The 18,568-nt window shown below is 33.6% G+C and overlaps 1 protein-coding gene across 3 annotated transcripts; it reads right to left on the bottom strand.

The window, feature by feature from the left end:
- Positions 1 to 8,907: 8,907 nt before the first annotated feature.
- LOC107766932 (hydroxymethylglutaryl-CoA lyase, mitochondrial-like) lies at positions 8,908 to 15,064 on the bottom strand. Of its 3 annotated transcripts, none has more exons than XM_016585832.2 (9): positions 14,776 to 15,064; positions 12,948 to 13,132; positions 12,143 to 12,341; positions 11,733 to 11,912; positions 11,480 to 11,560; positions 11,227 to 11,390; positions 10,553 to 10,689; positions 10,109 to 10,224; positions 8,908 to 9,382 (listed from the first exon to the last, which is right to left on the bottom strand). In XM_016585832.2, exons 2-9 carry the CDS (start codon positions 13,112 to 13,114, stop codon positions 9,134 to 9,136), a joined length of 1,293 nt encoding a protein of 430 aa, XP_016441318.1. In that variant the 5' UTR covers positions 13,115 to 13,132; positions 14,776 to 15,064; the 3' UTR covers positions 8,908 to 9,133. The 3 variants fall into 3 exon arrangements, with proteins under 3 accessions (XP_016441318.1, XP_016441317.1, XP_075093481.1); XM_016585831.2 differs by having other exon boundaries at positions 14,649 to 14,787; XM_075237380.1 differs by having other exon boundaries at positions 12,236 to 12,341; positions 14,649 to 14,787.
- Between the last annotated feature and the right edge of the window lie 3,504 nt (positions 15,065 to 18,568).

The raw sequence follows: 18,568 nt of genomic DNA, 5'->3' as shown, positions 1-18,568 counted from the left end.
ATTTAGTAAAACATGAACAAGAAATGGAGATAGAGAGAAGGAAGAGATTTTCTTCTTCAATTGTGTGTATTTTCCTATCTATTACGAGGCTTTTATATAGGCATGAAAAGTGAAGAAAATATGTCATGGAATATGTCATTGAACATAGAAAATATGTCATTGAATATGTCATTAAGCATTTGACATAAAGATCATGGAGGAAGAGTAGAGATCCACCATAATATGATATTTATCATAACACTCCCCTTAGATGTCCATAAATAATGTGCCTCGTTAAAACCTTATTAAGAAAAAACCCTATGGGAAAAAAATCCTAATGAAGGAAAAAGAGTACACATATTTAGAAATACGCCTTTTAGTTGCCTCGTTAAAAACCTTGCAAGGAACTCAGTGGGACAAAACCTTGTAAGGGAAAAAGAGTACACCGCGTATTAACTCCCCCTGATGAGAGTATCAGTTCACATCCTTCAGCCTTCGCATCCCAATCTTGTACACCAGTTTCTTGAAGGTTGACGTCAGTAGAGATTTGGTGAACAAATCAACCATATTATCACTTGAACGAATCTGTTGCACATTGATATCACCATTCTTTTGAAGATCATGTGTGAAAAATAACTTTGGTGAAATGTGCTTTGTCTTATCTCCTTTTATGAATCATCCCTTCAATTGGGCTATGCATGCTGCATTGTCTTCATACAAAATTATGGGTAGTTTGTCACACTTCAAACCACATTTGTCTCGGATAAGATATATTATAGACCTCAACCAAATACATTCTCGACTTGGTTCATGAATAGAAATTATCTCAGCATAATTAGAAGAAGTAGCCACGATTGATTGTTTAGTCGATCGCCAAGATATGACAGTGCCTCTACATGTAAACACATAGCATGTTTGAGATCAAGCCTTGTGTGTGTCAGATAAATACTCTACATCGGCATAACCAACAAGATCGGGATTGCAATCATTGCCATAAAATAAGCCCATATTGGTAGTCCCTTTTAGATAACAGAATATGTGTTTGATTTCACGTCAATGTCTCCTTGTAGGAGAAGAGCTATATCTTGTTAAGACATTAACTGAAAATGATATGTCACGCCTTTTAATGTTAGCAAGATACATTAGTGCATCAATTGCACTAAGATATGGTACTTTAGGACCAACAAGTTCTTCATTATTTTCATGAGGTCGGAATGGATCTTTATTTATATCGAGTGATCTCACAACCATCGGTGTACTAAATGGATGTGCTTTATCCATATAAAATTGCTTTAAAATCTTTTCAGTGTATGCTGATTGATTAATAAAATTTTTATCTTTCATATACTCAATTTGTAGACCAAGACAAAATTTTGTCTTTCCAAGATCTTTCATTTCAAATTCTTTCTTTAAACAGTTTACTGCTTTAGGAAGTTGCCTGGGAGTTGTAATGATATTTGAATCAACAACATACACAAAGATTATAACAAATTCAAATCCAGATCTTTTTATAAAGATACAAGGACAAATTGAATCATTCTTGTACCCTTCTTTCAATAGGTACTCACACAAGCGATTGTACCACATGTGCCTTGATTGTTTCAATCCGTATAAGGATTTTTAAAGCTTTATTTAATAAATTTCTTGGAAACATTAATATGCTTCAGAACAATTTTAATCATTCAATGATTTCCATTATACGCATATCAAGTTTTCATGCATTGCCAGATTAAAACCTGAAATAATTATATCCATCATAAGAGAACATGTCTCCATATAATCAATGTGAGGATATTTACTAATTTTCTTGTGTCACAAGTCGTCTTTATGTCTATCGACATGAACTTTTTGCACAAGAACACATTTATACCTCCATTGGCTTTATATTTTCAGGTGTTGGGACTATCCATTTTCATTGCGTATTTTTCACTTGGCCAATTATTTATCTGTTCAAATTTCATGACAGATTTGAGCTCAAGATCCTTGTCAATATTAATAATATTGAGCGCTACATTATGTTAACAATATCGCCGACGATCATTTTATATCGGTTCAATTATTACACAATAAATACATAACTTATTGAGATCTCTTTATCTTATTATTTTCAGGTACCTGAGCCTCTCACATAAGGTCTTACGAAGTGTTATGTCGTGGTGGTCTTCTAGAGCACTTGCCTCCTTATTATGACCATCTTGAACATTTGCCCCTCTCCTTCTTCAAGGAGTTTTATCTTTGGAACCGATTGGTCTGTTACGCTTCATGCGTGCCATAGACTCTCTCCCTCATGGATTTTATTCTATTTGGAGCATTAACAGCTGAAATATGACATTTAGCTTTGGGTCAGCAAATGCGTATGGCAATAATTTATAAATTAATTAACACTTGAACTTCAAGTTCATATTTTCTTGTACGAGGATCTATATGTATTCATAATAATTCATTTCACGTATCACTTTCTCAGCTATCCATTTTTTTCCCCTAATGTTGGGATCACCAACACATTTCCCAACCTTCTTTGGGAACCCATCTTTGTGCATTGTGGTGGCATACTTAAATCATATAGCACATTCATATTTCTATATAGAAATTATTTGGTTCCTGACCCTTAACCGATTGTGATAGGGAGAAATTTTCATAGCTTGGCTAGATGCGTACAAGTGTTGGTGTATATTAAATAATACATCTCATACCAAATTTCATTTTTGGGAGTTTTGTTCTCATAACCAACGATTTAGCTATAATTGGAGGCATACAATTTCCGCTAAACCAACTTGGATTTAAACCAATATTATCAAGATAAATCATCATAATTTATATTCTGGAATTGTGCTTTAATAGTTTGAGCAAACAATCTTGCAAAAGTCAAATTGCAAGTTGATAACAAATGCACATGTGACCATAGAATAGATGCAGCTATTAAAATCATATAATAGTAAACGATCCACATGGCAGGTGAATGGGCCCATATATTTATCACCTTTTATTCGTTCCAGAAATCAAGGGATTCAATCCCAACCTTAACTGGTATATCATGAGAATAAGCAGCACAAGAGAATTCTTGAAGAATCTTCTATTCTTCAATAAATGACAATGTAATTCTTAATTAATTTTTTGCATCATAATTGAACCGGGATGGTCAACCAGTCATGCCAACTAATATTTATTTTAGTAAACCTCTAGTTTACTTGTGGCATATAATTCCAGCATCATGCTTATATTTGTGTAGTACAAATAGAAAGAAAATCGGGTAATCTTTCATATTTACCCGGTATGATTATAGAAATATGAAGATATTCAATCTTTCTTTCATTTATAGTCTCAATATGCCAATCACTTTGACTTATACATTTGAAATTCAAAAAGTTTCTTTTGAGACTTTACAATATCAATGTCATGAATAATTTTATTCATCCAGATAGTAACAAATTAGTTTTTTCGGAGCTCTTAACAACTTTTGTACTGCAAGATCTTTTATCATACCATTCATATGGTAAATGTCTCCTTCACTGAGAAAATTATATCATAATAAATTGTCATAGTCAAAATTATCATAAGCAAAATCATTTCTTGCTTTAATTTTGCCTTTAATAATTTTTTATAAGGCATGCCAAAATATTTTGGCGTATCACATGTACGAGACCAATGACATATTCATGTAACCATACAATAATATTTATTCTCTTTATTTTACTCAAACTTCCCTTAAAGGTGAGTTGTGTGCTATTCATCCAATCATGCCTTGCATGTCTTTATTCATTACTTTTATCACATATTATCACATTCACCTTTAGGAATGGGTCAGCATTCTCAATGCTTATCACACGTCACATTCTCTTCAAGGAATGAATCATAATGAGTGATGTGCTTCATACCAATTTGATAGTAAACATTGCCTTCACATTTTGAAGGACTATTTTGAGAACCCTTATTGTTCTCCTTTTATAATTATTGTGATGATTATTATTATTTGGAACGCTCACGTTCATTGTTCAACCACTTGTCTTCATTTAGACTTATTATGTACTGCTACCACATTCACTTCAAGAATAGAGCTAATCAAGTGGGACAATCTTAATGCTTTTTCATGAAAAATATATTATTTTTCTTTAGTCATCATTATATCATCAATATGGTACATTGGGACTCAAACCCAATATCTTACCAATATAAAGGCATGTTAGGCCATAACAAATTGGGACTCAAACCCAACTCTTATCATTATGGAGCATCAGGACTTGATCTCGATGGCTTACCCTCAATCAATGGCATAATAGGATAAACAATATTGAGATTCATTCTCAAGCCTTAATTTCAATCACATGCCAATAAAATTGTACACAACTAATTTGCAACTTAATAAATCAAATTTGTTTTCTTAAATAAGTGTACAAATCTCAAATCAGCGCAAAGCTTTATCAATTATTTGTAGCATCTATATGAAATACAACCGTTTGTAGTCAAAATATTTCTTCTAAATTCTATTAGAGTTTAATTGGATTATAAAATCATTGTCATAATATTTATTGAGCCTCTCTCGAAAATATTGTTGTTTTCGGGGTATACTCTACCTATTGGATTTGATTTAACGCCATAACTTTCCTTCACTCAATTCAACCAAGCAATTAGTGAATAAATTTATCAAAAGTACAACATATAGGTAACAACACATATATAGTACTAATATATAAATTCAACATTTATATTACCTGAAAAGTGACATTATAGGTAATAACTTACCAGTTGTAGCTTATGAATCATTCATATAAAATACTTGAAAATGGTAAGTCAGTAGCAAGCATCAAGTAGATCATGGATACTCGAAAATACCTCTTCTAGTAGTCATACTAATCATTGTTTGCTTTCAAATGATACGACCATAAATTATGAAGTATACTTTCTCAGTAGCTGATTTGTTTTCCAAATTTCAAAGAAATAATTAATTAACCTAGACAAAGATGTGAAGTATTTCTTGTTTTCTTCAAGATGATTTATGCTTCTAATCAGTATGACATTTTTTTATTCTCCCTTTTTTTTGGTACTATATGCAAGTGCAAAAATCCAAAAGGAAAAAATATTCATCCAAGTAAAAGAAAATATTAAAAGCGGTAGGACAGATTTAAGATAGTTAACACACAAATATGCATAAGACAACTTATATAACATATCCTTGGTTACCATGACATGCCTTATATCAACAATTAACTGCTACTATGATTTTTACATATAGAATTTCGAAAATTTTATTCCATTCATGTGATATGAAAGATGTAATATTAATATGTGCTTATGTAATACATGTATGGTATGAAGTTGTGTGCATACGAGATATTAGAGGAATGACAAGTATAAGATAATTATACATTCTTATGTTTCATTACTTACCGTATGTAGTTTCTCTTTACTTTCAACCATGAAATGATATGTATGGCTTCTGATTGCAATCTTTCCGGATGTAAGACAAGTTTGTAGATATATATACAATTGGTTAGAGACTAGTGTTGATAACGTGTTATGAAATATAACTCAAAGTAGCAATATGGAACAAGGAAATAAAAGCAATTTAGTAAAACATGAACAAGAAATGGAGATAGAGAGAAGGAAGAGATTTTCTTCTTCAATTGTATGTATTTTTCTATCTATTACAAGGCCTTTATATAGGCATGAAAAGTGAAAAAAATATGTCATGGAATATGTCATTGAACATAGAAAATATGTCATTGAATATGTCATTAAGCATTTGACATGAAGATCATGGAGGAAGAGTAGACATCCACCATAATATGATATTTATCATAACAGTTACATATTAAATAGATACATATGAATACAAGTGATTCACATATGTGATGTAAGAATTAAATGGACAACCACTTTATTTCATTGTATTCATAACATTTCTTTCTTTTTCTTCCGTTGCTTGAGAAAAAGGAAAATAAACAAATATACTCGAAATAAACAATAAATCATGTTCGTTTGTAATTTTTTTTTGTCCAACTTTCATTTGAAAGTATATCATGGAGTTTGTTTGAAGTTTTGAAGTTTTTGATTTTGCAAAATTAGTTTTTAAGTTTTACTAAAGAATGGTTGTTTGAGCTAAATCTCGAATTTTTTAAATGTATATGTATATACACACACTGTATAATGTGTGCATATACACACATAGAGAAGGTTCTTTGTGTATCTCGATGATCATGGAATGTGTGACCAGCACATTGTCACGCCCCAAACCTGGGCCTGGACATAACACGATATTCGGTGCCTGACTACATGTGACCGAGCGAACCAACTAGCTGGCTGAATCAACATGTAATATCATAACATACTGAATGCGGAAGATAAACTAACACATGTTGATATACTGAAAGTCTGAATGATATAAATCAAAGTGCGGAAATACTAATACAATTCTAAAATATATTTGTAGTCCACATGGCTTCATCTGAAAAGCATGCGACTTTGTCTAGCTGTTACTCTAGTCTATGAAGTCTTTAATGAAGTACTGAAAACACTAACTGTCTGAAAATACTGAAGACGGTAAGGTAATGAAAATGCCCCGAAAGAACCGGGGAACACCAAATAGCTGGTACGAGAATCCTAGCGTTCTGAACTGTCAACCTGTAAATCATTACCTGCATCGTGAAATGCAGGCCCGGGGCAAAAGGGACGTTAGTACATTTGAATTGCACTAGTATGTAAAGCAACTGAAAGAAAGAATTATAAATGTTGAAACTGAGCTAATAGCTGAGAATTGATAATTGATAACTGAAATGATAACTATTGAAACTGAAACTGAAATAATAACTGATAGCTGAAATGATAACTGATAACTGAATTGAACAAAGGAAGTAAGGGTATGAATACTCCCTCTTCTGAATGATGAGCAACCTGTTTATCTGAATAAGATACGGCCTCGGGCCCAATATATATGTGCACAAGCTACGGCCTCATGCCCAAGTATACGTATACATAGCTACGACCTCAGGCCCAAAAATGCATAAAACATAAACTACGGCCTCAGGCCCAAGTATGCATAAAGCATATAAACTACGGCCTCAGGCCCAAATACAGGTGTTCAACATTCAGGAATTTAAAATCAGAAACTGAGAATCATACTGCATTACATGATAGTGAAATACTGAATCACATTGAGTTACATGATACTGGAATATTGGATCATACTGGGTTACATAATATTCCAATGGGACTAGACTGAGACATGTATTCTTGAACTGATTATGAATACTGAAATTTCAATTGTATACTGAGTAATCTATACTAAGACTCGGGGGAATCAAACCCAAGTCTATATTGAATACGCATTGAGCTCACAACGTTCAGAATGAAAGCCATGAGCAAGTTATGACGCTAGAGAATAGAAGTTCTACAACTATTCAAGGAACTAGGCTTAACTATATTTCTGAGGCAATTAGTAACGTCATAAAAGAACGTAGTGTAGGGAGAATCATTAACATTCCCAAACATGGAGAGTTAACCTCACATACCTCAATTTCGCCCCTTAGTGATACTACAATGATCCACAATAATAAGAACCTTCAATCTGCAATAGCAACATCCAATGGAACCCAATATTAGTAATAAATTCCATAACTTAAGCCATTTAGGCATATTATCAAACACCTTGTAGGCATAAATCTCTACATCTCATCACCATATAATTAGTTCATCTAATTACCACCATTCATCAACAATTTATCCCACCATCATGATTAACCAATTTATAACTTCCAAAATCACATATATGATCATCCATCCACACCCAAACAACAAAGTTCCATTAAATAAACATCTTTCAATCTCTATAATAGTTGTGTAATCAAATTGGGAACTTATGGTTTCCAATCACCATACCAAGAGTTCCAATACTTATTCATACTCATATTCCATTAATAAATTCATACATGTAAGTCTAAGAGTGTAAGATTACCTTTTTGGAAGAAATCTTGCAAAACCCTCCTTTGAGTTCTTGAAGAAATCCCTTGAAGATCTAAGTATTTTATGTGTAGATTTCATCAATACTAGTGTATAAATGATGGAATTCACACCAAGATAGTGGAGATTACTTACCTTGAAGATGGGAGGGGTTAGAGGTCTTGAGAGGGTGGAGGAAAACCCTAAAATTCGTCCAAATGAAGTGGGAAAAATAACCCCCGAAGGTTTTATATCAAAATAGGGTCGGGTTGGAAAAAACGAAGATTTGCACAGCCGCGGCACATGGGGTGGCGTGGTAATGAAAAATGTGTCTAGAAACAAAATTTGGAAGTGCTCTGTTAATCTACACAGTCGCGCCGCATGGGGCTATGCATGGGGCGGCGCGGTAGTATAAAATTCTGCGAGCTTTTGGTAATTTGGTCATAACTTCTGGTAGGAGTGTCCAAATGACGAACGGTTTGAAACTTTAGAAACTAGACTCAAAGATCTTTCATTTGATAGGTCGTGGATCATATAACACCTTATATAAATATAGATATGTTCGTACAAAGTTTGGTCTTATGTGTGCTCATTTGGAATTTTAGTCTATCATGAAATTTTCAAACTTGACTTAGACTTAGGCCTCTCCTTGGACCCCAAATCACTTATGATATGCCTCGTACACTTATTATCATATCCAATTGATAATCATCACATGAATACTCATTTAATGCATGAATACTCATTTAATGCATCCACAGCTGATTCAAATTTACAGGGTGTTACATATATTCAATCCATGGAAACAATTTCCTACCGAAGTGCAAGGTAAGACTCAATATGGTCTGACCGTTCCCCGAACTTGACACATAGCGAGAGCTTTGTGCACTGCAACTTTTCTTTTTTCCTTTTTTACGAAGTTCAAAATGACGTCTATGCCAAAGAAAGCCTGGTGAGAAGTTGATAACAAGTTGAACAAATATGAAGAAGAAAAAGGGAAGCATAAATCAATACTCTTTGTATTAGATATGCTGCAATGAGCAGCCTGATGTAGTCATAGTAATGGCATCTTCATTTTGCCAACACAGTCTCAAATACATTATTTTTCATCAAATTTTGATGAGTATACTCTATAAAGTGGCATATCTTATACTCTATCTTCTTGTTTTTGCAACTTAAAAGAGACCATTTGATCACATCTGAGCGCGACTGGTTTACTTTCCTATATCTTGGATGCATCTGCTGTGACTCTGCTCAAAGCAATGGCTGCTTTAGATCCGGATGGACGGTCCAAATACTTGCTGATGAACTCTCCGGCTAGCAAGAGCTTTTGTATATCGACGTTGGTTTTTATCCCTAGACCGTTAAGCATATAGACAACATCTTCTGTTGAAACATTGCCAGTTGCTCCTTTGGCGTATGGACAGCCTCCGAGTCCAGCAACAGACGAGTCTACTGTGCTAATACCCATCTGTGGACAATACAACAGACAGTAGTAACGTGAGTTGAACATTCCTGAAATCTTTTACACATTTGAAAACAATGCAACAATGTTCAGACTAAGAGGGGAATCTTAGAACCTCAGTTGGTTGGCTACCTAAACTTTCATCTTGTTGGAGAGGGTTCGTTTCCCCACCTTGTAATCCCCTCCCCCATTTTGCCTTTCCCTACCCCCAATTTTTAAAAAATTTAATAGAAAAAAAGAGACTGAATTCCTGCTTTTGTCGAACGTGGCAAAGAAGTACATACTTGATTTCAACTCTCAATTCATCGACTAGCGTGCATCATGGAATTTGTTAGAAAAGTCTTCCTTGTAGGGTACTTCCAAGTTCCTAGTTTGTGCAGACATGGACCTCGTTCCACTCTAATTTATGTTAGAGAGGTCAGTCTTCACATCTACACCTCCAACTTTGTACTTTTGATCAGTTATTCATAAATTCTCGAGTAGGTTGGGAAAAAAAGGTCGCGCAGAAGGCAAATTGAAGTTATGGGGAGGTTAGTAATACTTATTTAACTAGAGGCAGGTTTTGTAATTACGACCAACCAACATTTACTGGTATTTGACTTTCTAGCTAGTGTTCAGCGGCTTAACTCACACGAAATGCAATTATTTGCAGTATTAGATTTAAAAATTTGCAAAGCTAGCAAGTAAGAAATGTATACGTGCTTGTAGTTGAATTCCAAGAGAAGAACTTACTTGGAGGGAAACTAAAATATTAGAAAGAGACTGTCCATAGGTATCGTGGAAATGCACAGCAAGCTTTTCAACAGGAACCACAGCCATAACAGCTTCAAGCATAGGAACAACCGATCCTGGAACGAAAAGCAAAATGACATGGAAATGAAGTCAAGTCATTTCACATAATAGTCGAAATTCTGTTTTTCCTTTCCTGTCTACTCTAACCACCATTCAATTTAAAACCAGTTTAGATCCCCCACTAAAGCAAGATAGAAATTGAAGCTATAGTTCATATACGTTATATTTTTACCCCCAAAAAAGAAAAGAGAAAAAAAAAAGAACTTTAGCTTTGGAACCTACATAGAAATATTCAGCGACATAAATAGCACTTCAATTGAACTCGTAAACAAAAAACTTAAGGCATTCTTCACTTGACAAGAAATACATCATTTAAAACATTACCTGGAGTAGCGACACCTATTGTGTCTCCAAGGGAGATTTCAAAGCATCCCATGTCATGAAGTTCCTTTGCTACATATGCCACTTTTGAAGGGGAAATTGCTCCTTCGGTTGGACACCCAATAGCACATGATACATATCTGTCACGCATTGAAAGACCTGATTTAAGTTTGAACCACATATGATGGTAAGGCATAAAATGCATCATGCTACAACATCCAAGCTGCAGAAAACTAATAAGATTTTGTCTTCTCTTTCCCTATAGAAATATTAAGGTCCTCATTCTGTCATTAGGGAGAAAAAAAAAAGGCAGTCGGGTACACTAAGCTCTCACTATGTGCGAGGTCCGAGGAAGGGCCGCACCACAAGAGTCTATCGTACGCAGCGTTATACTACATTTCTGCAAGAGATTGTTTCCACGGCTCGAACTCGTGACCTCCTGGTCACATGGTGTGACCACAACTTTACAGGTTACTCCAAGGCTCTCCTTCCCTCATCCTGTCATTAGTCTACTAACGAAATTAAAGTTTGGGAAGTGAGGTAATTTAGACGACTCGCTTCAAAATTAAGGCAATTCAAATGATCAGTAGAGGTCAATGAATTCGAACTCATGGGAAAAATAGAAAACGAAAGAGTATTTCATTTAATATAAAGATATGCTGGCACGAAGTGCATACCCACGAACGGGTATTGACAGTTTTCTGGCAGCAGAAGTAACAGCTCGATATCGGACAAGGCTCTCCTCAATACTGCAATTAATGTTTGACTTTGAGAAAGACTCAGAAGCTGAAGCAAAGACTGCTACTTCTTTCGCCCCAGCTGCAACAGCTGCTTCAAAGCCCTAATAGAAATTCAAATAACACCAATAAATTATCAAACGAAGAAAGTGGTAGCTAGAGCATGAATTTTTTTCCAATAAGAGCAACATACTTTCATATTAGGTGTCAATACAGGCAATCTGGCACTTTCCAGATCCTTCACTGCCTCCATTACATCCTTGGCATCCGATAGCTATCAAAAAGAAGCAGGAGAATGAGAATAGTAAGGAAAAGTTTCACAGACTAAACGCGTAAAAATCAAGCTATTTAATCACAGAGTCTGAAGCAAGCTTCTATATAGGCTATAGCCAATGTTTAAGTTCAGCAAAAGAGGTTTCCTTATATATAAAAGGAGGAAGAATTACCTGAGGTACCCATTTTGGAGAAACAAAGCCCGTCACTTCAACAACAGGTAGCCCGCAAGAGACAAGTTTTTGAACTAATTCAACCTTCACTGATGTAGGAACAATATTCTTTTCATTTTGTAACCCATCCCTTGGACCAACTTCCACTATCTTCACATACTTTGGCATGCCATCGAACAACTGTTACCAGACAAAGAAACAATCAGGAAATTAAAATGATTAAGAAGAAGGATACCAGAAATCTGTGCGCGTAATAAAGAAACACTAGTCTTGAAATAAAACATTATCATTGTGCTGGATCTCCAACTGATCTACGATAAACCAAAAACATTCAGGAAACCAGAATCACTGTTCATTCCAAGTTTTCTAGACGAGCTAACAGAGGGACAAAAAAGACTTCGACGAATTACCTTGAACGGTTTACTCACTGTACTTCTATTGTTTCTGTAAGATTTAGATTGATGATCTGTCAAGTACTGTGAATGAGACAAAGTTCCACATACTCTATAATTAGTGCTAAAACTCTTGGACCTTCGACTTGAGATGCCATTACGTGATCCATGTCTTCTCCATTTGAAGTTCTCTCTCCCGTATTCGTCATCATCTTCACTGTAGACAAAACATATTAGGAAATTCATACATCAAATTCAGTCAAGCACATCAAGGCAAAAATTCTAAAAAGAAAAAATAAATCCACGTTGAGATGCCAAGTGGCAAGAAACTTCAGGGGTTATCAGATAATAGTGCCTCTCAAGACTAGAGGGGGGTGGGGGGGGGGGGACACCAAATGATAGAAACTCACATTGCTCAAGACCTCGATAGAAAATTAATAATCCAAAACAACAGAAACCATTATAATAGCAATACAAACAGATCTAGATTATGAATAATTTTCCCTAACACCGATATTTATGTTCATGCAGGCTTCAATTTTACCCAAAATATTGGCCTATTTGAACCTTTGTTACTCAAGAACAAATTAGTGGAAGGAGCAGGCACCTTGAAGTTCAAATATAATAAGAATAAGCAAGAAGAACAACTTACAAAAAAAAAAAGGATATAAGCATCTAACCCCGAGCAAAGACATAGACAATACAAGAAATGGCTCCGCAATCACTATTTGTCACTCTAAGTTGTGCAAAGAGAAACACCGAAAAGCACAACCTGCGTCATGATATATACTAGCTTAGTAAGAGTAAAGCTTTATCTACTTACACACAGCTGTTGGATGAGCTGCAACTTCTCCCATCAGTCCAGGAGTCCCCTATCGCCATATCTTCTCCTATAGGCCTGCAGGCACCAGATGAGAACCTCTCTAGCCAATCAATGTTGCTCAAACTTGGCAACCTGTCCAGGTTAAGAGGCTCTTCCAAGCTTGACATTGTGGAGGGAAAGAAAAACTGGAAATAAAGCAAGCCAAAAGGTAAGTGCTTTGCCTTAAAAATTCGCCAACAGACTTTCTAGCAAGAATCAGATCCAAAACACTTCACGGTTCGACCATCTCATACTGTTGAAAGCAATATTAAGAACTCAAATAAGTGTTGCTGGTGAGAGAGAAAAATCAATTGTAGAAGAGTCTATTGGAAATGCACATTTCAGTATGCTCATCAGGATCGTTTACTCGTTTTGTCAAAGCACATAGCTTTGTAGGTGTAGAGCAGAGGCGGACCTATGCTATAAAGAGAGGGATCAATGGCACCGGTAAAGTTTGGCAAAATTTTCATGTATACATGTCTATGTCTTTAGAAAATAGTGATATATTAGTAGTCGGCACCCTATACACAAAGCAGATTTTGGTTGAATTCAAAAGTACACCCCGACCTTCAAATCCTAGGTCCGCCTCTGGTGTAGAGAAGGAGTATCATAAATTTATAGCAACAAATACCACTCAGAATTGATCACAACAGCATTCATTATCTTTTGTCAAAGCAGATAGCTTTGTTTGAGCAATCCTCCTATTCTTAGCTTAAACCCCAAAATTAAGCATTATAAAAAAGGAGATTCAAAAACAATAACATTAACTTATTAATCTCCTACATTGTGCAATGCCGAACTATCGACCTGCAATGAGAAACTTCTACATCATTCTCCCTCAGATGAGCCTCAAGACTTTTTCAAAGGGAATCCAACGACCTGTATGTTGATCATACAGCAAATGATCAACATAAAAAGGACAGCCCGGTGCACAAGGCATCTCACGTTCACGCAGGGTCCGGAGAAGAGCCGCACCCCAAGGGGTGTGATGTAGACAGCCTACCTTAATGCAAGTATTAGTGGCTACTTCCACGGCTCAAACCCGTGACCTATAGGTTTAGGTCACACGGAAACAATTTTAGTGCTGCTCCAAGACCAAAGTTTAAACACTCTCGCTCCCTAAAACGAAATGCACCATATCAATTTCCCCCTAAATGACAATAACTATGTAAATTGTATATGAACACATCCTGAGCTAGCTATGCACCAAAGTTCATTGTTCTTTATCAACAATTTCAACAAATAAAGGATTTCACTTAACAGCTGCACTCCACAGGAATTATGCACCCTTTAACATCAGAATCACAATTCACATCCTTCTTCCAAAAAAAGAAGATAAATTCCTACTTAGTCCCTTTCCATATCATCAAGATCACAACTTTCTTCCAAAAAACAAAATTTCCTACTTCGTCCTTTCATAATATCAAGATCACAACCTTCTTTCAATAAATACAAATTCTTACTTAAGTCCTTCCCATAAATCAAGCTGATAACCAAGATAACTAAAAAAAATCCAAGCTTTCACATGTATTCTTCTAAAATTCAGCTCAATTTCAAAATTTCAACCAAAATTAACTATCCATTATAACCCAATTTCCAATCTTTAACACCTTTCAACAAGAAATACAAAGGTGGGGTTTAGCAGAAAAACAAGAAACTCACCTGAAAAAATCAAGAAAAAGGTCAATACAAGAATCAAAGCTCTAAACTTTTTTTCTGGGTATTTCTGAAAACAGTGAAAATTAACAATAAATTAAAGAGGAAGTGAAGGACAGAAAAAGAAAAGTACCCCACAAAGGAAACGTGAAGGAGAGTTCTTTGTTGTTTGGGGAGAGTCTTTGTCTGTGTTTGGTAATCAGTAGCTAATTTATATGGTGTGTATATAAAGTTAATACACTATTAGAAACTTCTTTCTTGTTACTATTTGTACTTTGTTTTTATTGTTTTTTCTTGTGATGTGAATTGAAACGCCAACAATTTGGAGGGAGTAGAGGTAGAGGTAGAGGTAGAGGTGGAGGTGGTGGTGGGGTTTATTATTAGGACAACAACAAGGTGGTAGGTAGTTGTTATTGGTAGGCAGTTGGTCAAATTCTTTGCACTAAAATTTATTGGTTATAACTCCTATTCCCTTTAGGTTCTGGCAATTGCAATTATTTCCCATTTTGTAAAATTCAAGAAATTACTTTGTCATTAACCATTATGGGGTAGCCTATTGGAAAATATGGGGAAATATCATAATTTGCCTAATTTACAATTGGTGAATGAAAAATAACCACAATTTTAAAAGTAGACGAATTTTAATCATTTTTTCATGTAAAAATAAAATTTGAATAAAAATAACCTTAAAAATCCGAAAATATTCTAATTAACAGTGGCGGAGCCACATTGAAGCAAGGGGGTATCAAGCAACACCTCGTCGCCGGGAAATTACACTATTTTTCTAGATAATTTTTTTTGTTCTATGTATATTTAAGTACGTTGACACCCCTTGAATTTTCGATGTGTCTAATTATTTATATTTTGACACCCCTTGATGAAAATTCTTGATCTGCCACTGCAATATAATATGCTGGAGCTTGAGTTTTTTCATAAGAGATTCCAGCATATTATACTAGAATTTCATAATGTTTTGGAGTTCTAACACAATATACTGAAAATGCTATATTTTATAGATTACCAGTTCGAAAATTAGCTAGTCATGCTATTTTTTAATTACCAGTCCGAAAATTGGCTAGTCATGCTATTTTCACGAAAATATTGTGTTAATTTCTAGATCGTGTAAAATAATTTTACAGGAGTTTAGTTATATATACTAACAGTGCAATCATTTTTTATAGATTGTCAGTGAATTTTAATATGTACTACTAGGATAATTATCAATTTAACTAGGTTACAAATTGATGATTATCAAAAAAAAATTATAATTAACTAATAAGTAAATGATTTGTGCGACATTGCATAAAATTTAAACTCCTTATAGGATTATCTAAAAGCCTATTACGATTAAGTGTCCACAATATAAATTGATAACTTGAGAAATAAATAATTTGCTACAGCATATTAAATTATAATAGTGGGATAAAATTTTCTTTATATTGTTTGGTTATATAAGTTAATTATTTAAATAATCATTTGTAATAGGAAAATTCTGAAATTAGAAATTGGAGAAATGGGTCTAATATTTAAGACCATCAGAGATATGTTAAATATGTCGAACCTTGTGAAAGATACGTTTAATTCTCCCCATTAGCTAAATCGAAGTGTATTATGTTACCTTAATTGAATTTGGTAGCTATTAATCTAGTGCGTTACACACACACAAAAACAAAAAAAAACAAAAAAAAAAAAAAAATCCAATGCAAGTATTTATACAATTATACTTTATTTTTAAGTGAGTATTTTCTTCCTCTAATTTTGTGTTGGAAAAAATAATTCTCATCCAACTTTAAGCTATAAATACTTACTTCCCCTTTTTATCTTAAAATATTTTTTTTAACGGTGATTTCAAGAAGACAATGTCTATTTAATATCAACCTATCATTTATTATTTATTTTTTTTCAAAGTATCTACTTCTCTTTTAAATTAGTAAATATTGTTTCTAAAGCTTTAAAATTCTCTTAAATCAGCCTAAGGTGTTTTTTTTTTTTTTTTTTTTGCTTTTAAGTAATTTTATAATCTGTTTATCTTCTTTTTTTTTTCGTTAATCTGGGACCCAATGGGTCAACGACGACAAGGAGATCGCGGAATTGAAACTTATACGTTGTGCATAAGATATTGTTCTTTTAAAAATTGAACACTTTTCACGGAATATAATTTGTTATTATATTAAAAATAAATGGTGATGTTGAATAGAAATCACTGGCAACGGAATTTATTATCTCCTTGTTTCTTATATTTTAATTTCGTCTATTTATTTTGTTTGTTTATTAATTTTTGTGACAATGTTTGAAGTGGTAGAAAATGACTATTTTTATTTCCATTAAAATTAAATGTAGCTGTCCATATTTCTTGCCATCTATGGATGTCAAAGTAACAATTGGCTGCGTAATTTATTGAGTCTTTTAAAAAAAATGGAGTCAATTTTGTTGAAATTTATGGATACTAGACTAGAAGCACCAATGCTTATAAATAAATGAAAAAATAAACAATATACATGCCAATTGCGTATATAATCTTTATTCTAAATATAAAAAGTTTTAGTCCTCTTTGTTAAAATTTTATGAATCCATTAACCAAAATAAATAAATAAAAAATGAATTCCCAGATTCAAATAATTATTTCCAACCATTTTACCCGTGGCACACTAGAGTTCACACAATAATTTTTTTCCATTTTTGTCTCTCTTTTATTTTTTACACAATTTTTTTATTTTTCTTCTTTTGTCTTTTCTATTGGCCCTAGGGGTGTACAGAGGTCGGGTTGGTTCGGATTTTACAATTACCAAACCAAACCAATTGTGTCGGGTTATTAAATTTAAAGACCAAACCAAACCAATAAAACTCGGGTTTTTCAATCTCGGATTTTCTCAGGTTATTCGGGTTTTTTCGGAATTTTTTTCGGTAAAATCTTCGTAGAACAAAACATATAACTTGTGCTCAAAATATTTCTTTAATCCTAGTAAGATACAACTATATAAAGTATTTTCCAAGAAAGTAATACAAAATATGAGATGTGTCATGGTATTATCCTAAAATATTCAACAATAAAGACAATAAAATTATGTAATATAAATATTGCTAATTAAAAAGTCATAATAAAAATACACATAATCTAAAAGTACTAAGTCATGCTAAAATAAGTAGAGTAATAAGAGAATATTAATAACATGACTAAACGCTAAAAAAAAAAATATAGGTTACGCATTTTTATCTAAATTATTGCAAAACTAAAAATAGATATTCCATACATTTCCGTTCGTAGTATTAAATTGAATGTCTTTTGTTAGCATTAGTATTGATTTGATTTTAGTTTGGGCTTTTGTTAGCATTATTTAATTTACTAATATTAATGGCTATAAAACGCATTGGAACATTCAAAAGTTCTAAATCCAACCTTGAAATAATATCTTAGACGATAAAATTATGAAAAAATTTAAGAAATATTTATAAATTACATCACAATAAATATATTTATATATTAAATATATCTAAAATTTCTATATATATAATGTCGGGTTGGTTTAGTTTCGGTTTGACTTTCTTTAGTTAAAACCAAACCAAACCAATTATGGTCGGTTTTTTTTTTCCAATACCAAACCATAGTCGAAGTTTTTTTTTCTCGGTTTGACTCGGATTATTGGGTTGATATGGTTTATCGTTTTCCTTTGTACACCCCTAATTGTCCCAATGTTAATTAAGGGTCAATCTAGCTCACAACTCCACAGATATGTTTGTAGCCAGTTTTCTTTTTTTTTTTGTGGCATTTCATTCGATATTCGATATTCGCTTTGATGCCGTCTAATTATTGCGCCGAAAAGTTCCAATTATGAGTAAGCACTTTCTATAGAACTTGTTTGGATGGTTGTTACATATCGTTTTATAATGTATTGTATTGTGCTGTATTGTTTGATGAATACAATGTT

Source organism: Nicotiana tabacum, chromosome 18 (genome assembly GCF_000715075.1).
Source record: "Nicotiana tabacum cultivar K326 chromosome 18, ASM71507v2, whole genome shotgun sequence".
In the NCBI taxonomy this organism is placed as follows: Eukaryota; Viridiplantae; Streptophyta; class Magnoliopsida; order Solanales; family Solanaceae; genus Nicotiana; species Nicotiana tabacum.
The sequence above is the reverse complement of the archived record's forward strand: the minus strand, read 5'-3'. Positions and strand labels throughout refer to the sequence as shown.